This window comes from Pezoporus flaviventris, unplaced genomic scaffold, assembly GCF_033815535.1.
Source record: "Pezoporus flaviventris isolate CSIRO_AGI_PZ_B2104156 unplaced genomic scaffold, CSIRO_AGI_Pfla_v1 ptg000078l, whole genome shotgun sequence".
NCBI classification, from domain to species: domain Eukaryota; kingdom Metazoa; phylum Chordata; class Aves; order Psittaciformes; family Psittacidae; genus Pezoporus; species Pezoporus flaviventris.
In genome coordinates, this window is record NW_026892626.1 from 3,674,483 (window position 1) to 3,692,083 (window position 17,601).

Below are 17,601 nucleotides of genomic sequence, written 5' to 3' on the forward strand. Positions count from 1 at the left end.
ACACTGTAACTTCTATTTGGAAGTCAGGGTTGAGGTCTCCAAGAAACCTGGTTTGCCACAGAAGGCATATTTTGTATTTTATGATATGTTCATGCTGCCCTCATGCTTTGCCAAAGTCCTTCTACTCTTTGAATGAGGTTCCTGTTCTGAACGTAAGGTGCGGGAAATAAAGGAATGCTACCTCAGGAAAGAATTGTTTTACCGTTCCTCAAATCAAAACATAGATGACAGTCTGTATTTGTGTGGAATTACGGTATGTGTGAACACTGTATAGCTGCTATAGGAACCTTAGTCAAAATATTTATAAGAATGTTTTGTGGTTTTCTTCTGAAGCAAAACCTAATTAACGGGACTTGTTTACAGTCTTTGTAAATAAGGCAGGGGTGATCCAGTGTCTGTCAGCTTGCCTTTTGGGTAGTTTTTCTGAGTGACGTTACACATTTAGTACTTTATGTTTAAATAAATACTAAAAGATGGACCTTATTTAAGCAATATGTAATTCAAAAAAAGTTTATGTTTGCTTTTCATGTGATGACATATACAGTATTTCTGTTTTGAAGGCCCATATGTGTGTATGATGTATATCTATACCCACAAGTGAGTGTTTGTATATGTATACAATATATAAAAAGAAAAATAGATAAAAGCTTTGGAGCTTCAGAAATATTCCAGTTCGAGCATGCCTGCAATGCTACAACAGTCGTAAGTGCTCAAGAACTTTTCTTCTTCTTTTACAGATATTTCACATGATACTATTGTTCAAGAATCAAAGAAGTACTGGCAGAACATGGAAGCTAGTGCACATGGGTCACAGGTATTTTTGGTTTTCCATTAAGCTAATTCTACAGTGAATTTGGTGATTGTTCTTTTTCTGTATCTGTGTATAATGTATCTTACTTAGAAGTTACTTTTTAAATGCTCTCTTCAAATAATATATAGGCTTTCTTTGGCTCACTCCATTTACTCTAGAATGCTGCTTTGCTTCTGTGCAATTCTTTGCTTTGCTTACTCTATCTTAGGCAGAACATAAATACAATTTTAAAGTCAGCTGCCATAGGGCAATGAATTATCTTTTCAAAATGTAGGAATTTTATATGTTTAGTTTGTATATATTGTCACAACTTCTGGGTTTGAAATCAGAAATAAGTTAAATAAAAAGGCATTTGTTAAGAAATGTCTAGTTTGAAATTACAGGCTGAACTATTACAGTGTAACATCTGCTTCCAGATGTGTTGTAAACTTATTGTAGGACGTAATTCGTAATTATGTATGCATTTCTTTGCAGATACAAAGTACCTTTTATTGTTGTTGTTATTTTTTTGACTTAAGATCCTTGGGAACCAAATGAAATATGGATCACTTAATTTGAAAATGAAGTTTGTTTGTGGTCAGTGCTGGAGAAATGGTCAAGTTAATGAGCCAGACAGAAACAGAAAATATTGTAGTGCAAAGGCAAGACACCCGTAAGTAAGAAGACACAGTGAAAGTGTTATATCAGCCAGTTAAAACCTCTATTGGGAGACCTTGTTACTGCTTGGGAAAGAGTCATATGAGGAATTTAAAAAATATATTGAAGCAGAACACTGTCGTCTTGTTGTTGTGTATTAATAATTGGCAATAAGAAACACTTTGGTGGCTGGTTGGGGATTTTTTGTGTTGGGTTTTTTAATTATCATGTACGCAATTGTGGTAAAGTTTCAGCAGAATTCAGCTAAATTAAGAAAAAAGCGTTGTAAAAAAGCCTTTCTGGGCTTTCATGGTTCTGCTTCTGTGTACACATTATGTATTTTTTAATAGTATTTTCTGGTTTTTAGATGGACCAAAGATCGCCGTGTGGTGCTAGTAATGTCTAATGAACGTAAAAAGTGGATGACCATTCGTCCTCTTCCGGCAAGGAAACAAGTGCCTCTGCAATTTGATGTATGTTAATCTAAAACTTAACGTTTTAGTTCAGAAAATAGGCTAACTGGAAAATACTAGTTGTTGGGCTGGTTTCCTCAGCTCTGCAGATATTTCCATTGTTTGGGAATTTGTTTATAGTTGGTGGGAGTATGTTTATAGTGTTTATACAGAGTTTGAGCCTTAGAAAAGCACTGATCTCACTGTTATTACTGAAGTACCTTCCCTGTGGAAGTTTTAAGTTCTGACTATTTCCAGAAAATATTTCAGAAATAGCTTAAACATATCTGTAGACTGGTAATCTGGTAGGAGGCAAAAAGCAGTCATGGTGCTTGCTTCCAGCAATTTGATTTTTCTAACTACAGTATATGAGGTTTTTATAAAGTAAATATGATTTTATTTTTCATGTGATATAAATGGCTGATTGGGAAGGAAAATACTAGCCAAGACTGAATTCCCCCCCAACCCCCATTTTTTACTATCATCTGTTTTATTTTATATTCAGAAGGATATATTTTTTAATTCACATTACAGTTGTGCAATCATATTACTTCGGGCAAGAAATGCCAGTACGATGGAAACTGCTCATTTGCTCACAGTCCTGAGGAGAGAGAGATGTGGACCTATATGAAGGAGAACAGCAGTAAGTAGAAGAGTGAATCTTAAACCTTGTAAATCTAATTGTTCTACTTTTCATTCTTGTTCCTCACTTACTTTTTAATCCACTTTCTTTCACTGCCTTTTGTAGTAAGCCTTGCAGGTGCCTTTTTGGGGGGGGGAGGTGGGTGTGGTTAATTTGAATAGACCCAGACTAGGTATTCAAAACCAGTATTAAATAAAAAAAGCTACATTATATATTTGTTGCTTTTGTGGTTTTTAACAACAGTTTGTATAATTGTTTTTTTAGATGTCTTAGAAACAGTATATTGATCCATGCTGCAATATTGTTTGGTGTTTATACTCTGTATTGCCATGTGCACACACTAGGATTCTGCTGATAACGTGGGGGCAAGCTATTAGCAGAAGAATTCTGCCTCCCCCCCAGTGCACTCACTGTAATTTACTATTCACATTATTGAATTAAATCAAATTACTGGGGACATAAAGCAAAAAGTTGGAAGTAATATATGACATAAATTATATTACCGTGGTCTACAAGAAAGCAGACTAAATTTGCCAAAAGCTGTAGTACACTTTATATTAGTATTTTAAAATTCAGGTATCACTACACAGCAACAGGTATTACCCAGTGGCACAGTTGTTACCTGTACTTCGGGTGCCTGTTCAAAAGTGTGCAACATCTTACTTTCCCCTAGACAGGCACAATGGGTCTTGGTAAGTAGCCAGAGACTGATACTTCTCTAAGGTCTTACCTCTACACTGTGTAACTGTCTACATTATGTCCTTCCTTTTTGATTCTTACAACAGGTGGGGACTGAATTATGCTTGCAAACTCACTCATTTATCTAGTATTCTCAAACTCTTGCCTCAATTGCTAATTACTTATTTTAGCTTCTGCTCTCATTAGTTCAAGACTTGGAGCAGTTGTATGACATATGGCTAAAAAGTCAAAAACCAGAAAAGGGAGATGATACAGCTGCTCAGGCAAACAAAGAGAATGGGAAGCAAATTCACATGCCGACTGACTATGCTGAAGTTACAGTAAGTAATCATAGATATAATTCTAAATTCAAACGTGGTGTTTTTGTTGCAGTGTCACATCCCCCCCAATCAGTAACATGCATTGTTATCCTTATTTTCTTAGTGTTTCCTTAGATAATAGGTAGCTATGCTAATTGCAAACTTTTAACTGACACTGTAAAGCACTTCTGAATCCTCTAAAGCCAGTAGCGATCATAAACTTAAGGTGATTGTTTAAAGAATTACATCTGTTAGGTTAACAACAATTTACAGGCCAACATAAAGCAAACATCCAAAATGTGTTAGGGGCAGCTCTGTGCTTACAGTATTGAATTCTCAATGTTTTGTTTTCAAATTCATTGTAAATCAGGTGGATTTTCACTGTTGGATGTGTGGGAAGAACTGTAATAGTGAGAAGCAATGGCAGGGTCACATTTCTTCTGAAAAGCATAAAGAGAAGGTTTTCCACACCGAAGACGATCAAAACTGCTGGCAGTATCGCTTTCCAACTGGAAATTTTAGCATTTGTGATAGGTATGTGGCTTTTAAGATGTCAAAAATGCTGAAAAATGACAGTTTGTAGTGTCAATAATTAAGGTGGTTATTCATTTTGACAGATGCTTCTAGTCTTTCTTGCTTTGCATAAATCTTTGAACAAGAAATTAAGTAATTTACAGTATTTTAACACATGCTTTTAGAACTGTGTGAGTGACAATGTGCCCAATTGTGGAAGCAAATCAATGTTTGTGTGACGTTAAGCTAGGTTATTGCAGCTGTGTGAAATATTGTTGGTATTATTACAAGTTTACTTAAGCATCTGCATGTTAATTCCCTGTCGAACACAAGAACAGTACCTAGCTGGACATGATATTGCAGCTGTAAGGCAAGTAAAAATGTTAGCATCAAAGCAGATTTGTTTATTTGTTACTAAAGTCATTTATGAATATGTGGAAGAGAACTTCCAAGACCTACTGGTTTTCCCCAGTAGTGGTTGTATGTTTTGCTGGTCCCTTTAATTCTTCAGTGCTGCCTGTTTACCTGACTGCAGTCACAAATATGTTGAAAGTTCTTTCCACTGCTGGTATCTTTTTGAAGGCTGAGAACTTTAGAATCTGCATTCTGGCATTAAAGATTCAATTTGCTGATATGGATACCTTTCTTACTCTGTTTCAAAGATTTTGAATGCTTTAGAAATCTTGGGAAATTACACAGGATATAAAGCAAGTTATTTTTTGTTTGCAGCCTTTGTGTGGAAGCCTACATGCCCCCTTTACTAAATTTTTAAGTAACATCCTAAAGTATTGATGTTTTGAGCACTAACAGACCTCATGTACACTTAACATAAAGCAAATACAAACTGGCATGCTTAGAACAAAAATACTAGGATAAAATCTTAAGTCATACTGAGTACTTAAAATCCAAATTTAGTTAACAAAGGGTAATGAATTAGTTGGATTTTTTTCAACAATAGTAGTGCTTTAGTTTAATGAGTTAAACGATAATGTATTCATTTACTTTTAATTTCATCAGGTTAAATTACCAGGCACCACACATTAAATGACTTAGTAAAGTAGGAACATGAAGAACAGAAAGGAGAGAGCCATCTCTTGTCCTCTATAAATACTTGACAGCTGGGAGAGAAAAATGTAATCAAATGTAATACAAGTTAGTATTGTCTTACTTTAAAAGTAAATTCTCTTCTAGTATTTTATTTTTATCCTTAATGTTGTAGTGTATTTGAGAAGCATGAACAGAAGAAAATACCTAGATGCAATAGCCATTGTGATGATTCTGTGAAAACACTGTTTGAAATCTGTCTTAACAGATATATGGCTGGTACTTGTACTGAAGGAAACAACTGTAAATTTGCCCATGGAAATGCTGAACTCCATGAGTGGGAAGAACGACGACAAGTTTTAAGAATGAAGCTCAGCAAAGCAAGGAAAGATCACTTGATTGCTCCCAGTGATAATGACTTTGGAAAATATAGTTTTTTGTTTAAAGATTTAAACTAATACTGAGGTGACACACACATGTTATCAGCTGGAAGCATAAACCAGAAAATTTGACAATAATAAAAAGCATGTGACAGATAAGCTGCAGGTTTTCTGCTTTTATTGGCATATCTTGTTCCTCCTGAACAGCAAAATATAGTAGATTTAGGGGGATTGAGCAGACCTGTCTGTGCTCTCATGAAACAGAGTGGTGATTAAATAAAAATCTGAAGTATTACGCGCTTACTCACTTTCTGTTGGACAGAAAGTTAGGAAATAGAAGGGGGGAAGAGAAGTTATAATCTAGGAAGCCCCCTAGTATCAGTCCTTCAGTTGAAAAACTTTAAGGTATTAAGGTATTGCAAAACAGAGTGTTACGGGCTAAGAAGATGGATGAAAATTCTTCAGATCTTTTAATGGAGAGGATTTGTTTAAAACAAAGTTTGCTACTTATCTATATGTAGGTTGCTAAAAAGGATTTTTCTTATTAAAGATTTTACACAAAATAACCATTTAACTACAGTATATGTTGAATGGGTATTTTTTCTCTATTTGTATGTTTCAATATAATTTACTGAAAAAGGATCTTGGAAAGAAAAAAAAATGAAGTAGTTAAAATTCTGTTTCTTGGTCTTTGCTGTTTAAATTGATGATTTTGAAAGATTACACTTGTATGTCAGTATTGTGTACTATTGTATGGACTAATGTTGCCTGTAATAAAGAGAACTTTACACAAAGCTGTTTTGTGCATGTAGCCTCTCAGGACTGAGATTTTGTAAAAAAAAACAATTATTTCATTTTTAGCAAAAGCTTGAGCACCTGTAGCTAAAAATTTATACCAAGTTCTATTTGTATCTCTAGCTTCTCATTTGCAGTCTTCTGTATTGTCATTAGCTCATTGCATCACTAAATAGCAAGAATAGCCAGCTCACTTGTGAAGTAGAGACACCATTTTGGAGCTGGGACATGTTTTTAGTCTTTTGACTTTGGCATGAAGCACCCCCACCTCAGCTGCAAGGTGGATGGGACTTTAGATGACATTTCCTGCAGCCCACAGCAAAGGGAAACCATCCATGGGCTTAGGTGCTTTTAGCCTGATAAGCCCTTTGGCTTTAGAGTAGCCAGAGCTTCTGTCGTGTTTTGACTTCGCTGCAGATTGTGCTTTCAGCTTGCTTTGTGCGGTCACTTAATGTCCTTTTTAATTTTCTTTTTCCCCCAAAACGAGCTTTATTTAGGCATTCAAAGTAGCTGAAGCTAGTTTTCTTATTTTCCCCATACTTCTCTCTCTTAATAGTATTTTTTCTGTTATTGGCTTGACCTTATGTCATTAGAAGAGCTTTAAGAATGACTTCAGTAGTTTGAATGTAGTCATTGGCCACATAGTGTGTATGTAAAAAGTGTTGAACCAAAGTTCAGTGATACATACCCATGCAGAAGATGAGCCTGGAGGCCCTGTGCCATTCACTTCACAAAGTAAAAGCACAACAGTTACAGAACACCACCTTACACTTCAGCCAGAGTGAGGGAGAACTGTTCCTTCCCAGCAAGGCTGAAGGCCATTTGAATATGATGTACAGTGTGCATACAGGCGTAGCTTGGTGCTTGAAATACCACCTGCTGCAGTGCTAGTTTTTTACATTGTTTGTAATGAACTGAGCTTGAAATAGAGTATTATGGACAGTTATTGCTGTGACAAAACCTGATTGTATCGTGTGCCTTTCTGAATTGTTTTCTCAATTTTATGCTTTCATTGTTTAATGTAAGTGCACTGTAAATTACTCGAAATAATTCTAGACAAAACTAAACATGAAATCCTTGTTCCGTACGAACGGTGTGAGATCTTTAATGACTGTGGTGTGGGGCTGTCGGGGACAGCTGCCGGGGTTGGGGGCTCGCTCCTCGCAGGAACGGAGGAGTTACTGGGGAATTACTTCCCCCTCACTGATCCCGGGGACGGGGATTGTAACTGCCCTGCACACACAGGAGGGGGCCGTCGAAGGCATTCTTAGCACGGTTTTCCCGAGGCCGGGGCGCAAGTGAGGACCACCGACCTCACGGTGCTCCCAGGACCGCCAGTGAGCCCCGCTCTGCCTCCGCTGCCCCGAGGGGTCCCGTCAGCCGCCGCGGTCGGCGCGCCTGCCCCCCCCGCTGCCCCGGCCTTGCCCGGCCGGCCGTGCGCCTGCTCGGGGCGGTGCGACGTGGCGGCGGCGGGTTCGCCGGCGGAGGGCCCCTCCCCGGCGCGGCTGACAGGCGGGCGGTAGGGAGACGTGTGCGAGCGGGAGCGGCCGGCGGCCCGCACCCCTCCCCGCCTCGGCCGCTCCGATGTCGTTATGTGGCGACTCTGGCCCCGCGGCTACCCCGCGGCTGCGGCCTCGTGCTGCCCAGATGGCGCGGCGACCCGAGCTGCTTTGCGGCGCCGCCATCCTGCTGGGCTGCGCTTTCCTTGTCGCCCTCAAAGTCACCTGCAGGTAACGGTGGCGGGGTGGGGGCAAGGGGTGCGTGTGCCGAGGCTTGGGGCAGAGCTGCCCGCGGGGGTCCGGCCCCGGAACCTCGATCCCGGTCTAGCGGCTGTCGCCCCAGCGCTCTGTGGTCGGGCTGTGTCGGGCGCGCACGGCCGCTCCGCGGTGAGTGACTGACAGGCGGTCCCCATAGCAACGGCGGCCGTGAGCCTGTCGTGGGGGGCGCGGGGCCCGGAGACCCGTGTAGGGCCGGAACAGGCCCCGCTCCCCGCGTTCGTGCGCGGTGTGGGGGGGAAGCGGCGGCGTTGTCGGGACACGTCTGCCTCAGCGGGGTGTCGGGGTGTGGCGGTAGGTACGCGGGCGCACAGGCACCCGAGGGAGGGGCGCGTTGTGGAGGAAGGTGTTTGTCCTCCTCTCCGACGAATTACTCGTACCTCGTCTGTACCTCAGAAGGACTGAGAAAGCAAAGGGCTGAAACCCGTCAGCACTCAGACGGCTGGGTCGGTGTGGGGGTACCAAGTGAGGGGAAGTGTTGCTTGTCAGTGCCAACACCCCGTTACTTGCACCTGCTTCAGACAGAAAGATGATTTGTTGTTGTTTGTTTGGTTTTTTTTTCCCCGTTTAATATCTTGGCGCCACTCTTGAGAGCTGCCGCTTTGTTCATTGCGGAAGCCTTGTGGTTGCTGTTTGCTGACAACAACCAGCCCTGAGCGGAGCCTGGCAGGGTATGTAGCTGGAGCACAGGCAGGGTTAGCCATGGATGGCGGGCACGTGCGTGTACTGCAAGGGGCAGCACGTTCCTGGAGCCTGAACTGGGATCTGAATGTTCCAGATGGGTTTTAGGTCAAGGTCACCATTACGTATTTCAAGTCGCACTGTGTTAATGTGAGAACGTTTACTGCATTTGGGGTTTAATTTGAGGGGTGGGAGATGGCTACAAGGATCCGATCACTTCTCTGTTCTGCAGAATCTGAGGCATTTTCGTTTTGAGAAACACTTGATTCACAGGTAATGCTTCTGAAAAGTACTACCGCTGCCTTGTCTCACCTGTCCACAGAGGATCTGTTACTTGAATTTTAAGTCTGGTGAAGTTGCTCTGTGGACAGCAGTGCCTCTCTGTTCATAGAATCGTGGGATAGTTAGGGCTGGAAAGGACCTTAAAATCATCTAGTTCAGACCCCCTGCCATGGACAGTTATGCATCACACTAGACTGTGGCACCCAAACCCCATCCAGCCTGGCCTTGAACACTGCCAGGCCACAGCTTCTCTGGCTGACATGTGCCAGCGCCTCAGCACCTTCACAGGGAAGAACTTCTTCCTTATAGCTAATCAGAATTTTCCTTGTTTCAGTTTACACCCATCCCGTTTTGGCCTATTGCTACAGTCCCTGACGAGGAGTCCTTCTCTGGCATCCTTGTAGACCCCCTTCACGTATTGGGAGGTTGCTGTTGAGATCTCCATGCAGCCTTCTCTACAGCAGTCTGTCTCTCACAGTGACCATGTAGATGAAAGTATAAATCTCTTGCTATATTACTGAATGCATGGTGTAGAGTTAATCACCTCCCATTTTATTTTTACTAAATTTTTTATTTTTCTTTCCCATGCTTACATTGAAGCTTCTGTTTTCTTCCTGCTGTCCTTTACTTAAAACCTTCATGCTCCTTTCATTTTACTGCTGTGTTTGAAACCTCACAAATGGAATGTGCTTGGTGTGTGCTTCTTGACACCCTGTACTCTTTACAGGATGTTTGATTAAAGGGGTTTGGCTTTTCAGCCAATTTAGTTATATAGAGAAACATATCAGAAAAATAACCCCTCTTCTGTTGCTGTCAGAAACATAGAAAATTCAAGTATAGAAATTTGGAGGATGGTTAATTGCATATGTACACTGTGACTACAGTACATGATTTCTTACCACACATCAGTGCAATTTGCAAGCAAGTCTTGGTGCCAGAGTCCAGTTACTACCACTTTGCTTACAACGTGTAGCTTTTGAGCCTGATGGGTAAAAAGTATGGAAAGGGAAAATTGCTTTACTACAAGGCAATCTGTTAGTGGAGTTTGAGGTGTTGAAGGTTTATAGTGGCTCAAGAAATAGCCAAATGAAGCCTAATGTGTACTGTTACGAAAAGCCTGTGGTTTAGAACCTGAATTGTTTGTGGCATTACACAAATGTCTCTCGAGGCAATGGCACTCTAAGGGCCTTGCATTCAAAGGGACTGATCCTACCTGAACTTGCATATGTTTTCCTTTATTACCCGGTTGTTCAGTGGAAATGAGCCTTTTATAGGCTCTGTGCAGCACATAAACAACACAATCAATGTTTTAATAAACAGTACAGAATTATTATCTTTGTGTAATCATTTATGATGTAATACTCAGTTTATACTTTTTCAATTTTTAGGGGTTCAGGGTACTACTCTCTTTGCAAACCTGGACATTGTGTAAAGTATTTGGTATTACAGAGTTATATGTGGTATTCACTACTGCGGAAATCGGCTTAAGAAGCTATTAAGGTAGCTATTGATTTATTGTGTTTTGGTTTTTAATAACTACTGGAGCTCTTTTTCATATTTGAAGGTAGCTATGTAGTTCCTGACCCATTCATGTTATGGGCCTTCTGTTGATCTGGTGTGGGGGTTGGAATGTATCGAAACTGTCGGAGACCATGGGAAGGAGGAACTCAAGCAGGCAATTAAGAGTGACCTGTCCCTGACTGGTACTTGGAAGATGTTGGAACTGGCAAGGAACAAGGATATTGGAACTGGAAAGAGGATGTTGATAAGAAAATCAGATAGACCTTTCACCTGATGTAACCACAAGGCAAACACAGATGTGCTTAGCTAATTGCTTGGAAGCATATAAATATTGTGTAACCTTTGCAATAAATGATCCAGCTTGCACTCTACCTCTGGGTCCGTGCCATTCCATCCTCACAATCTGGTTATACCTTCTTGAAATTTAGAGCCAATTTCATATCTAATTTTCAAGACTTACACTGTAATGACCAATTTACAGCTTTCACTTTAATTCAGTGCAGGAAGCAGAGGTTTTAAACGCATTTAGGTTGTCCCTTTTCATTAAGGAAGAGACATTTTAGTTAATATCTCTGCAGAAGTATGCATTAGTGTGAGACCAACACTGCGCTGCCATGTTTCACTTTCTGCAGCTGATGGGTGTGTGTGCTGACCTGTGAGTTAGAGCTGTTGCGCACCAGTGTTGGGGCCTGTCCAGCTGGCAATTAGAAACCACAGGAAAAAGTGGGCAGTTTGGACAAGCACAGGGTGCAGGAATAGGAGGGAACCAGAGGAGTTGGTTGTGAGGTGACAAGAGAACCTAAGGGCTGGGGAAGGAGGTGCTGAGTTGCTGACAGAGGGGGGAGAAGGGAAGGAGCAAAGCTACAAATTGATGGAAGAAAATGAGATTTTTGGCCATCTGTGTGAAAATATAATTTTGTGAATAGTGGATTTATTGAATTGCAAACATGAGGAACCAGTTAATATTTTCAGAATTCTGGACTTTGAAGCAAATAGTCTTTTATGGATGAGTTGAGAATTTCTGTAACTTTTAGAAAATGTCTTGGGAGTAATTCTTAAATGTTGAGCTGTAAGTGTATGCTTTATTACATGGAAATGAGAGTTTTGTAAGTCTGTATTGTAAAAACAAAGGTTTAAAAATGATTTTGAAGTTTGAAAATGTCAGTGTTGTTAGGAGGTTGCTTAACATATGCATTTGATAGTGTTTGGGGCTCAATAATTTTTATCATTATTTTAAAATTGTAACCTAAGAAGGATCAAATATCAGGTCAAAGGATTTTTTGCATTAGGTTTTTGTTTTACAAGGTAAAGGAATGCGCAGTGTTTCATAAAATCCCCTGTCAGATAAGCAACCATTGCAAACTAGAGCATTACAGTGGTGCAGTCCAGTTCTATCACCTGACTTGCTTTGGTGTAAATAAAGCTAGTGGAAAATTTTGGAATTCGGCGAATAAAAAGCAAATATGATCATTAACTTGTACTTAAGGCAATTTATACCATAACAACTTCCAAACACCTTGGAAATGTGGGGTTCTGGATTGTTTGATTGCTGATTTGCTAGAAAATGGTTTCCTGAGTATTTGGTTTATGTACTTGGTATTGCTGGTTAAACAAATTTCTCTTAAGAAAATTAACCTGTCACAATCTCTTTAAATCAAGACTCCTATTTGTTGATACTATCCTTACATTAAAGAGAAAATGTGCCCTGAACAGCTTGCCGTCCCTGCTCTCATAAGTAAAATAAACCACGACACATTTACATGTTTTTACCTAATGCAATAAAAAATAAATATAAAATACTTTAACACAAAGTGTAAGAGAGGGTAATAGTTTCTGTTTATATAAACATCACATCACAAAACTTTATGACCAGCGTATCTTCTTTTATCAGGGTGCTGTTACCCAAAGTACAAGCGTTAAAAGTGGATGAGGCCAGGGAAGAAATCCAAAGAAAACACTCTTCCTGGTAATTTTATGCTCTATAGCAACCAGCAGTAAGAGCGTGAGCTAACTTACCCATAAACAGAGTGCATGGAATTCCAGTGTGACTTTCTAAAGCTTGTCAAGGGTGATCTTTAGATTCTTATGGTATGTAATGAAACTAACGCGGATAATTGTCAGATAATCACATCAATTTCTAAATTTTGTCATTGCATGACCTTTGCTAAGATTAAAAATTAGGGCTTTGGGCACACAACTCCTGCTGTACAGTCTCAGTAACCACTCAATTTCTTGCCTGCAGCCGAGCCAAAGATGTAACGATGCCAGCAAAACTTCCAGTGAATTTTTTCTCCACAAGATCTCGAGTCATTGATCTTTTTCGGGGACAGTTAGACTATGCAGATCACCTTCGTCAGGATTCAGAAATTGCGCTGTATTTCTTCTATGCGCCATGGTGTGGCCAGTCCATTGCAGCAAGAGAAGAAATAGAACATGTGGCCAGCAGACTGTCAGACCAGGTAACTCCAGGGAAGCTACGAATCTTAAACATGACCTTTTTCATCTCCAAGATGATGCTAATTTCTGGCATCCTGTGAGAACCAGTAGGACTTAAATACTTACATTTTAGGGTGACTCAGCCAATTGTCTTTGTTTTAATTTAACATATAGAGTGTTAGAATAAATGGAAGCAGCCTGTGTTTCCTTCTTGTTTGTCTGTTATTTCTACTCCTGAATGGGAAACTCTAGAAGTTTGTTCTTGTAAAGTGTTCCCAGATTTATTCACCTGCCTTCAGATGGCAATTGCAAGTTTGCTTCCAGTTCCAGGATCCTTGGAGACCCTAGTAATTGTCTAAGATTGCAGCCATAGCACTGCTTTCTAGAGGTTAGTTACCTGTGAACACTTCACAGGCACTGCTGTCAGAAACTTCTGCTTGTCATGCTCCACTCTGCAGAAAATGTAATGAATATGGATTATGGGTTAGTAAATTTGAAGAATTTTGATTAAGAATCTTAAAAACTAGACAGAAAAGTGACCAGAAGGATTTCTGTTCCAAAATGACAAACAAAATCTTGTGTCTGAGAGTGAAGAGGAACAGACATGGAATAGTGAGTTGAAAAAACACTGAAAATAGCACGGTGGAATGGGTTGGAAAAAATACATGTTATATGAAGAAGGACACAGTAATGTACTTTGTTAGCTGTGAATTTTTACCTGCTTTGTAGGTGCTGTTTGTGGCTGTAAATTGCTGGTGGAACCAGGGGAAATGCAGGAAGCAGAAGCATTTCTTTTATTTTCCTGTGATACACTTGTACCATCAGAGGTAAGGTTTCATAAGTCCAGTCTGGGGTTTTTATTGTTCTTTTGAGAAACAGAGGTATTGCATAAAATACTGCATTTTAAAAAATGTTATATTTATGGCTATAGTAAATAGTTGTAGAGGAGGAGATTCTGGGTGAAGCTCGTCCTGTATGCTACTTGGGTATCAAGAAGGGCTGTAAATGTCAGTTAAATGACATGCTGCACAATTCTTCATTTTAAGGGAATTTTCTTTTGCCTGTGCATCTCCTGGAAGTTTTGCCTTCCATGAAAAGTAAACAGTTCAGACTTATATTAATTTCAGTTGTCTGCTTGCTCTGTAGATGGATTATATCAACTTGTCCCAGTTTGTGACAGCAATAAAGTATGTACTGAAGGACTATTTAAGTTAGTGGAATTTAAGTGTGTATTTAAGTGGCACTATGTATCAAAGACTTTCTTTTAAATTTGAACTTCACACTCACTTTTTTGTGCTCCAGATGTCGAGATATCATTGTATAAAATTTTATATAATGTCACTTTTGTTTCTTTTAGTATTTGTATGTTTTGGGTTTTTTTTTTCCTCTGTGGAGCAGAAGGTAAGGAAGCACTTTCTAACCTTAGGTACAAAAGAGCTGGATGCTGTGTAGTTTATCACTTGGATTTTATTCTTTTACTTTATTCTTGTACATTTTAGTCTTGAACTGCAGCTCTCTTCCATTACAGAGGCTGATTTTGGTTTTTTGGAGGGGATTTATGTATTGAGGAGGAACAATCCTGATCTTTGTCAGCTCAACTTGGAATAGGCACAGATGGCACTGGCATAATTCAAACTGTAATAAAAAATCCCAGCAATCCCACTTGGATGCACATTGACTTAAACTTACTTGATCTTGAAATAACACCGTGATAGATGAAGCACTTGGGTATTATCAGTAACCTTAAACAGAGTTGCAACAAGATGAGATGTAAATTCATATTGGTACTCCATAAAACCCCCAAAGGGCGATTGACCCGTCATGCCTGAGATATTAAACCTTGAATGTTGCATGCTGGACATGTGACATGGTGAAGCAGTGCATGTTGCTGTTAAAACAAAGATTGGTAATAAGCCAAGTGTAGGATGTAGAATAATCTAGTGAGCTGTAGAAGACCATTTCAAAGCATCTGAATACAGGAATCTCACTGTGAGTTTAATAGTTTTGCAGTGTGTCTATAGATATAAACTATATTTAAAAATGCATCACATTACATTCTTCAGTAGGAGTGGCCTAATTCTTCACACTTTCTGTGTTTGATTTCATTTTGGACTGTGATGCTTTGTTCAGGCTAATGATAATAGATGTAGGATTTCAAGGGGATGAGGCAGAAGCTCTGGAAATCGTAGCCCCAAAGCCCAGCTAGCCTTCTGTTTTGCACTACCTAATGTGGTGTGAGCTGTTTTGTCAGATGGCTAGGGCAGAAACTGTAGATTTGTTGGGTCTGTTCATCAGCAGTGTGACTGGATTTGTCCCTGTTTTATTGAGTGCTACTTGTAAAAATCTGTGTAAAAAATATTGCACCTTTTCAGATTGATATTGTTTGAACTTTCTAAGATTTAAAAAAGAATCAAGGGAAAATAGTGACATTTTTCAGATCTGTATTTTTAAGTCACATGTATTTACTTTGGATAAAGCAGAAAGGTACCTATATGATTTATACTTGCATTTTACCAACTTCTGCAATGGGACTGAGAGGTGGTCTCCATCTATTCATCCCCACCAACACACTGCACCTAATCATAGACACTGCATTAGAGTCACTGCAGTGTCTGCTCTGTACTTCAAGCTTGGTAACGCAACCCGTCTTATTAGCTACAGAAGCCACTGTTAATTAACACAGAGATAAATTTCCTAGAGGCTGAGCATGTTGTCCATGTAACTCCTATCTCTGCCACCCCCAGGAGGGACTGACTCTATTGTTAATTTAAGTCTTAATGATTTATTATTTTTTTTGGTACTAGTTTTGGACCAATTGAATACAAAGGCCCAATGAGTGCTGTTTATATTGAAAAGTTTGTTCGCCGGGTGATGACACCACTACTCTACATCTCGTCTCGATCAAAATTACTAGATTTCCTCTCAAATTATGAGGTACTTGTCTCTCTTCTCTAGCTTTACCACTGTGGTTCAGAAAGAGTTTGACTTGTTTCACAGTTAATTTGATCTGCTCCAAAGTACTAGTTTATTTCCAGGATCCTGAAATAAGTGCCCTGTAAGTCTGTTAAAATCATGAAAATATGAAATGACAAATTCATAATGTTCATTCCATGTATAGTTACTTCTATGATTTAGTGATGCTCTTAAAGTACTTTAATATGTAGAGACAACAGCTGAAGTTGTTACCTCACTGAAAGGTTACATGTGAACAAGAAAGAAGGGAAAAATCTTTTCACAATAATCTTGCAGTCTAAGTTGGGAAATTATTTGAGAAATTTATAACAATTGCTTTAATTTTTAAAGGAATAGTAATTCTTTCTAATGAGATAAGTCTGTTAAGTAAAAACAAATGTGAAATCAGTTGAAATAATGGCTGCTAACCACTTTGTATGCTGTAACTTTGTGATTTTAATCCACTGGTATATTGTGTTTTATTAATTTTTGGTCAGTTGTGTTTGGAAGAGCCAAGAGTGATAGCAATACTAGTGGATTAATAACCTCCAATGAGACAAAATGCACTTAACAACAGAAGCATTTATAATCCCTTTATAACTGTTCATTTCTGTAGTGCACAACTCTAATCTTACTAAACCCTAAGCTATTAGGGCAGAATGGGACACCAAATCAACAGACTGATGCTAGGTGAGAGGCTTTCCAGTGTTGCAGAACAAAGCAGAGGTCCTCTTTGAATTAGCGCTTGTCCTAATGACTGGTTCTGCTGGAGGCTGGAGCCTGAGAAGTGCTGGTAGATGAAAGCTGCTACAGTGTAAGGGGATGCGCGCTGGTAGTTAGCGTGGGTAGGTGCTGTGCTGTTCACACTTCAGTGTATCCCTCAGGAGCTATTTGTGGGTTTCATTTTCCAGTGTTTTAAGCAGGGACTGTGAGTCAGGAATTGTGTGTCTGTTTGACACTGATGCTTTCTGTGATCACGAACGATTCTGTTGTCCTTTCACTGCTTTGGTTTTGCCATTCTAAAATTCTTGTTACTTTTTTGCCTCCTATAGAGATTTGAAAACAGCCGTGTGTGTTTTTTGGTCTGTGTTACGTGACTTATTTCTTAATAGTGTGCAAAAGGTAACTAATTAGCATAGTGTCATTAAGCTTATATTTGCTTTCCAGCAGGAGGTGCACTTCTACTGGAAAAATACTAAGATAAAAGACAAATTTATGGAGGAAACAGAAAATATTTTTTTAAATACTGCTTAGCAATTGAACAGATTTCTTTATTGCTATGTTCAAACACCCTTCCTTCCTGTGCTTTAAATTCTGTGGCTCCAAATGCCTAATCAATCTGTGTTTATATTCAGCATTTGTTAGTTCTTTTTTCTGAAATGGACTAAGCATATAGTCTGATCTTCATGCTGCCCTGCAGTCATTTAAGGCTGAGGTTATTTCCCAGACCGTGACACTAGGTGCTGAGTTTGTTACTCTTGTAAAGTTAAGGAAACAGGGCAAGTCCAGATGAGTGCAGCAGGAAAATGCTGAGGATCATGAGCTGGGATACAGAGAATTGTACACGAAGATGGATGGAGAGGGAAATATAGGCACAAAGGAAGAGTTCGTTTTAAACCAGAAACAAACACTTAGTTTCATCATTTTAACCAGTTAGAAATGTTAATGTTTTCTGGTATTTC

General features: G+C 39.6%; 2 protein-coding genes across 8 annotated transcripts in view; both read left to right on the forward strand.

The window, feature by feature from the left end:
• Window positions 1–7,359, forward strand: part of ZC3H7A (zinc finger CCCH-type containing 7A) — a 34,756-nt gene extending 27,397 nt beyond the window's left edge. For 2 of the 4 annotated variants that reach the window (XM_061473231.1, XM_061473232.1), the window contains 7 exons: window positions 738–814; window positions 1,330–1,463; window positions 1,815–1,920; window positions 2,434–2,542; window positions 3,428–3,561; window positions 3,911–4,074; window positions 5,366–7,359. In XM_061473231.1, coding sequence (XP_061329215.1) covers window positions 738–814; window positions 1,330–1,463; window positions 1,815–1,920; window positions 2,434–2,542; window positions 3,428–3,561; window positions 3,911–4,074; window positions 5,366–5,555 — 914 coding nt within the window. In that variant the 3' untranslated portion in view covers window positions 5,556–7,359. Of the gene's footprint in view, window positions 1–737; window positions 815–1,329; window positions 1,464–1,814; window positions 1,921–2,433; window positions 2,543–3,411; window positions 3,562–3,910; window positions 4,075–5,365 lie in introns of those variants that run through there. The other 2 variants (XR_009746900.1, XR_009746899.1) reach the window with 2 other exon arrangements.
• Window positions 7,360–7,765: 406 nt separating this feature from the next.
• TXNDC11 (thioredoxin domain containing 11) overlaps window positions 7,766–17,601 on the forward strand; it is a 33,324-nt gene continuing 23,488 nt past the window's right edge. Inside the window, exons 1-4 of one of the 4 annotated variants that reach the window (XM_061473920.1) lie at window positions 7,766–8,002; window positions 12,774–12,990; window positions 13,697–13,794; window positions 15,772–15,901. In XM_061473920.1, the coding sequence (XP_061329904.1) occupies window positions 7,857–8,002; window positions 12,774–12,990; window positions 13,697–13,794; window positions 15,772–15,901 (591 nt within the window). In that variant the 5' untranslated portion in view covers window positions 7,766–7,856. Of the gene's footprint in view, window positions 8,003–8,318; window positions 8,342–12,309; window positions 12,498–12,773; window positions 12,991–13,696; window positions 13,795–15,771; window positions 15,902–17,601 lie in introns of those variants that run through there. The other 3 variants (XM_061473922.1, XM_061473921.1, XM_061473923.1) reach the window with 3 other exon arrangements.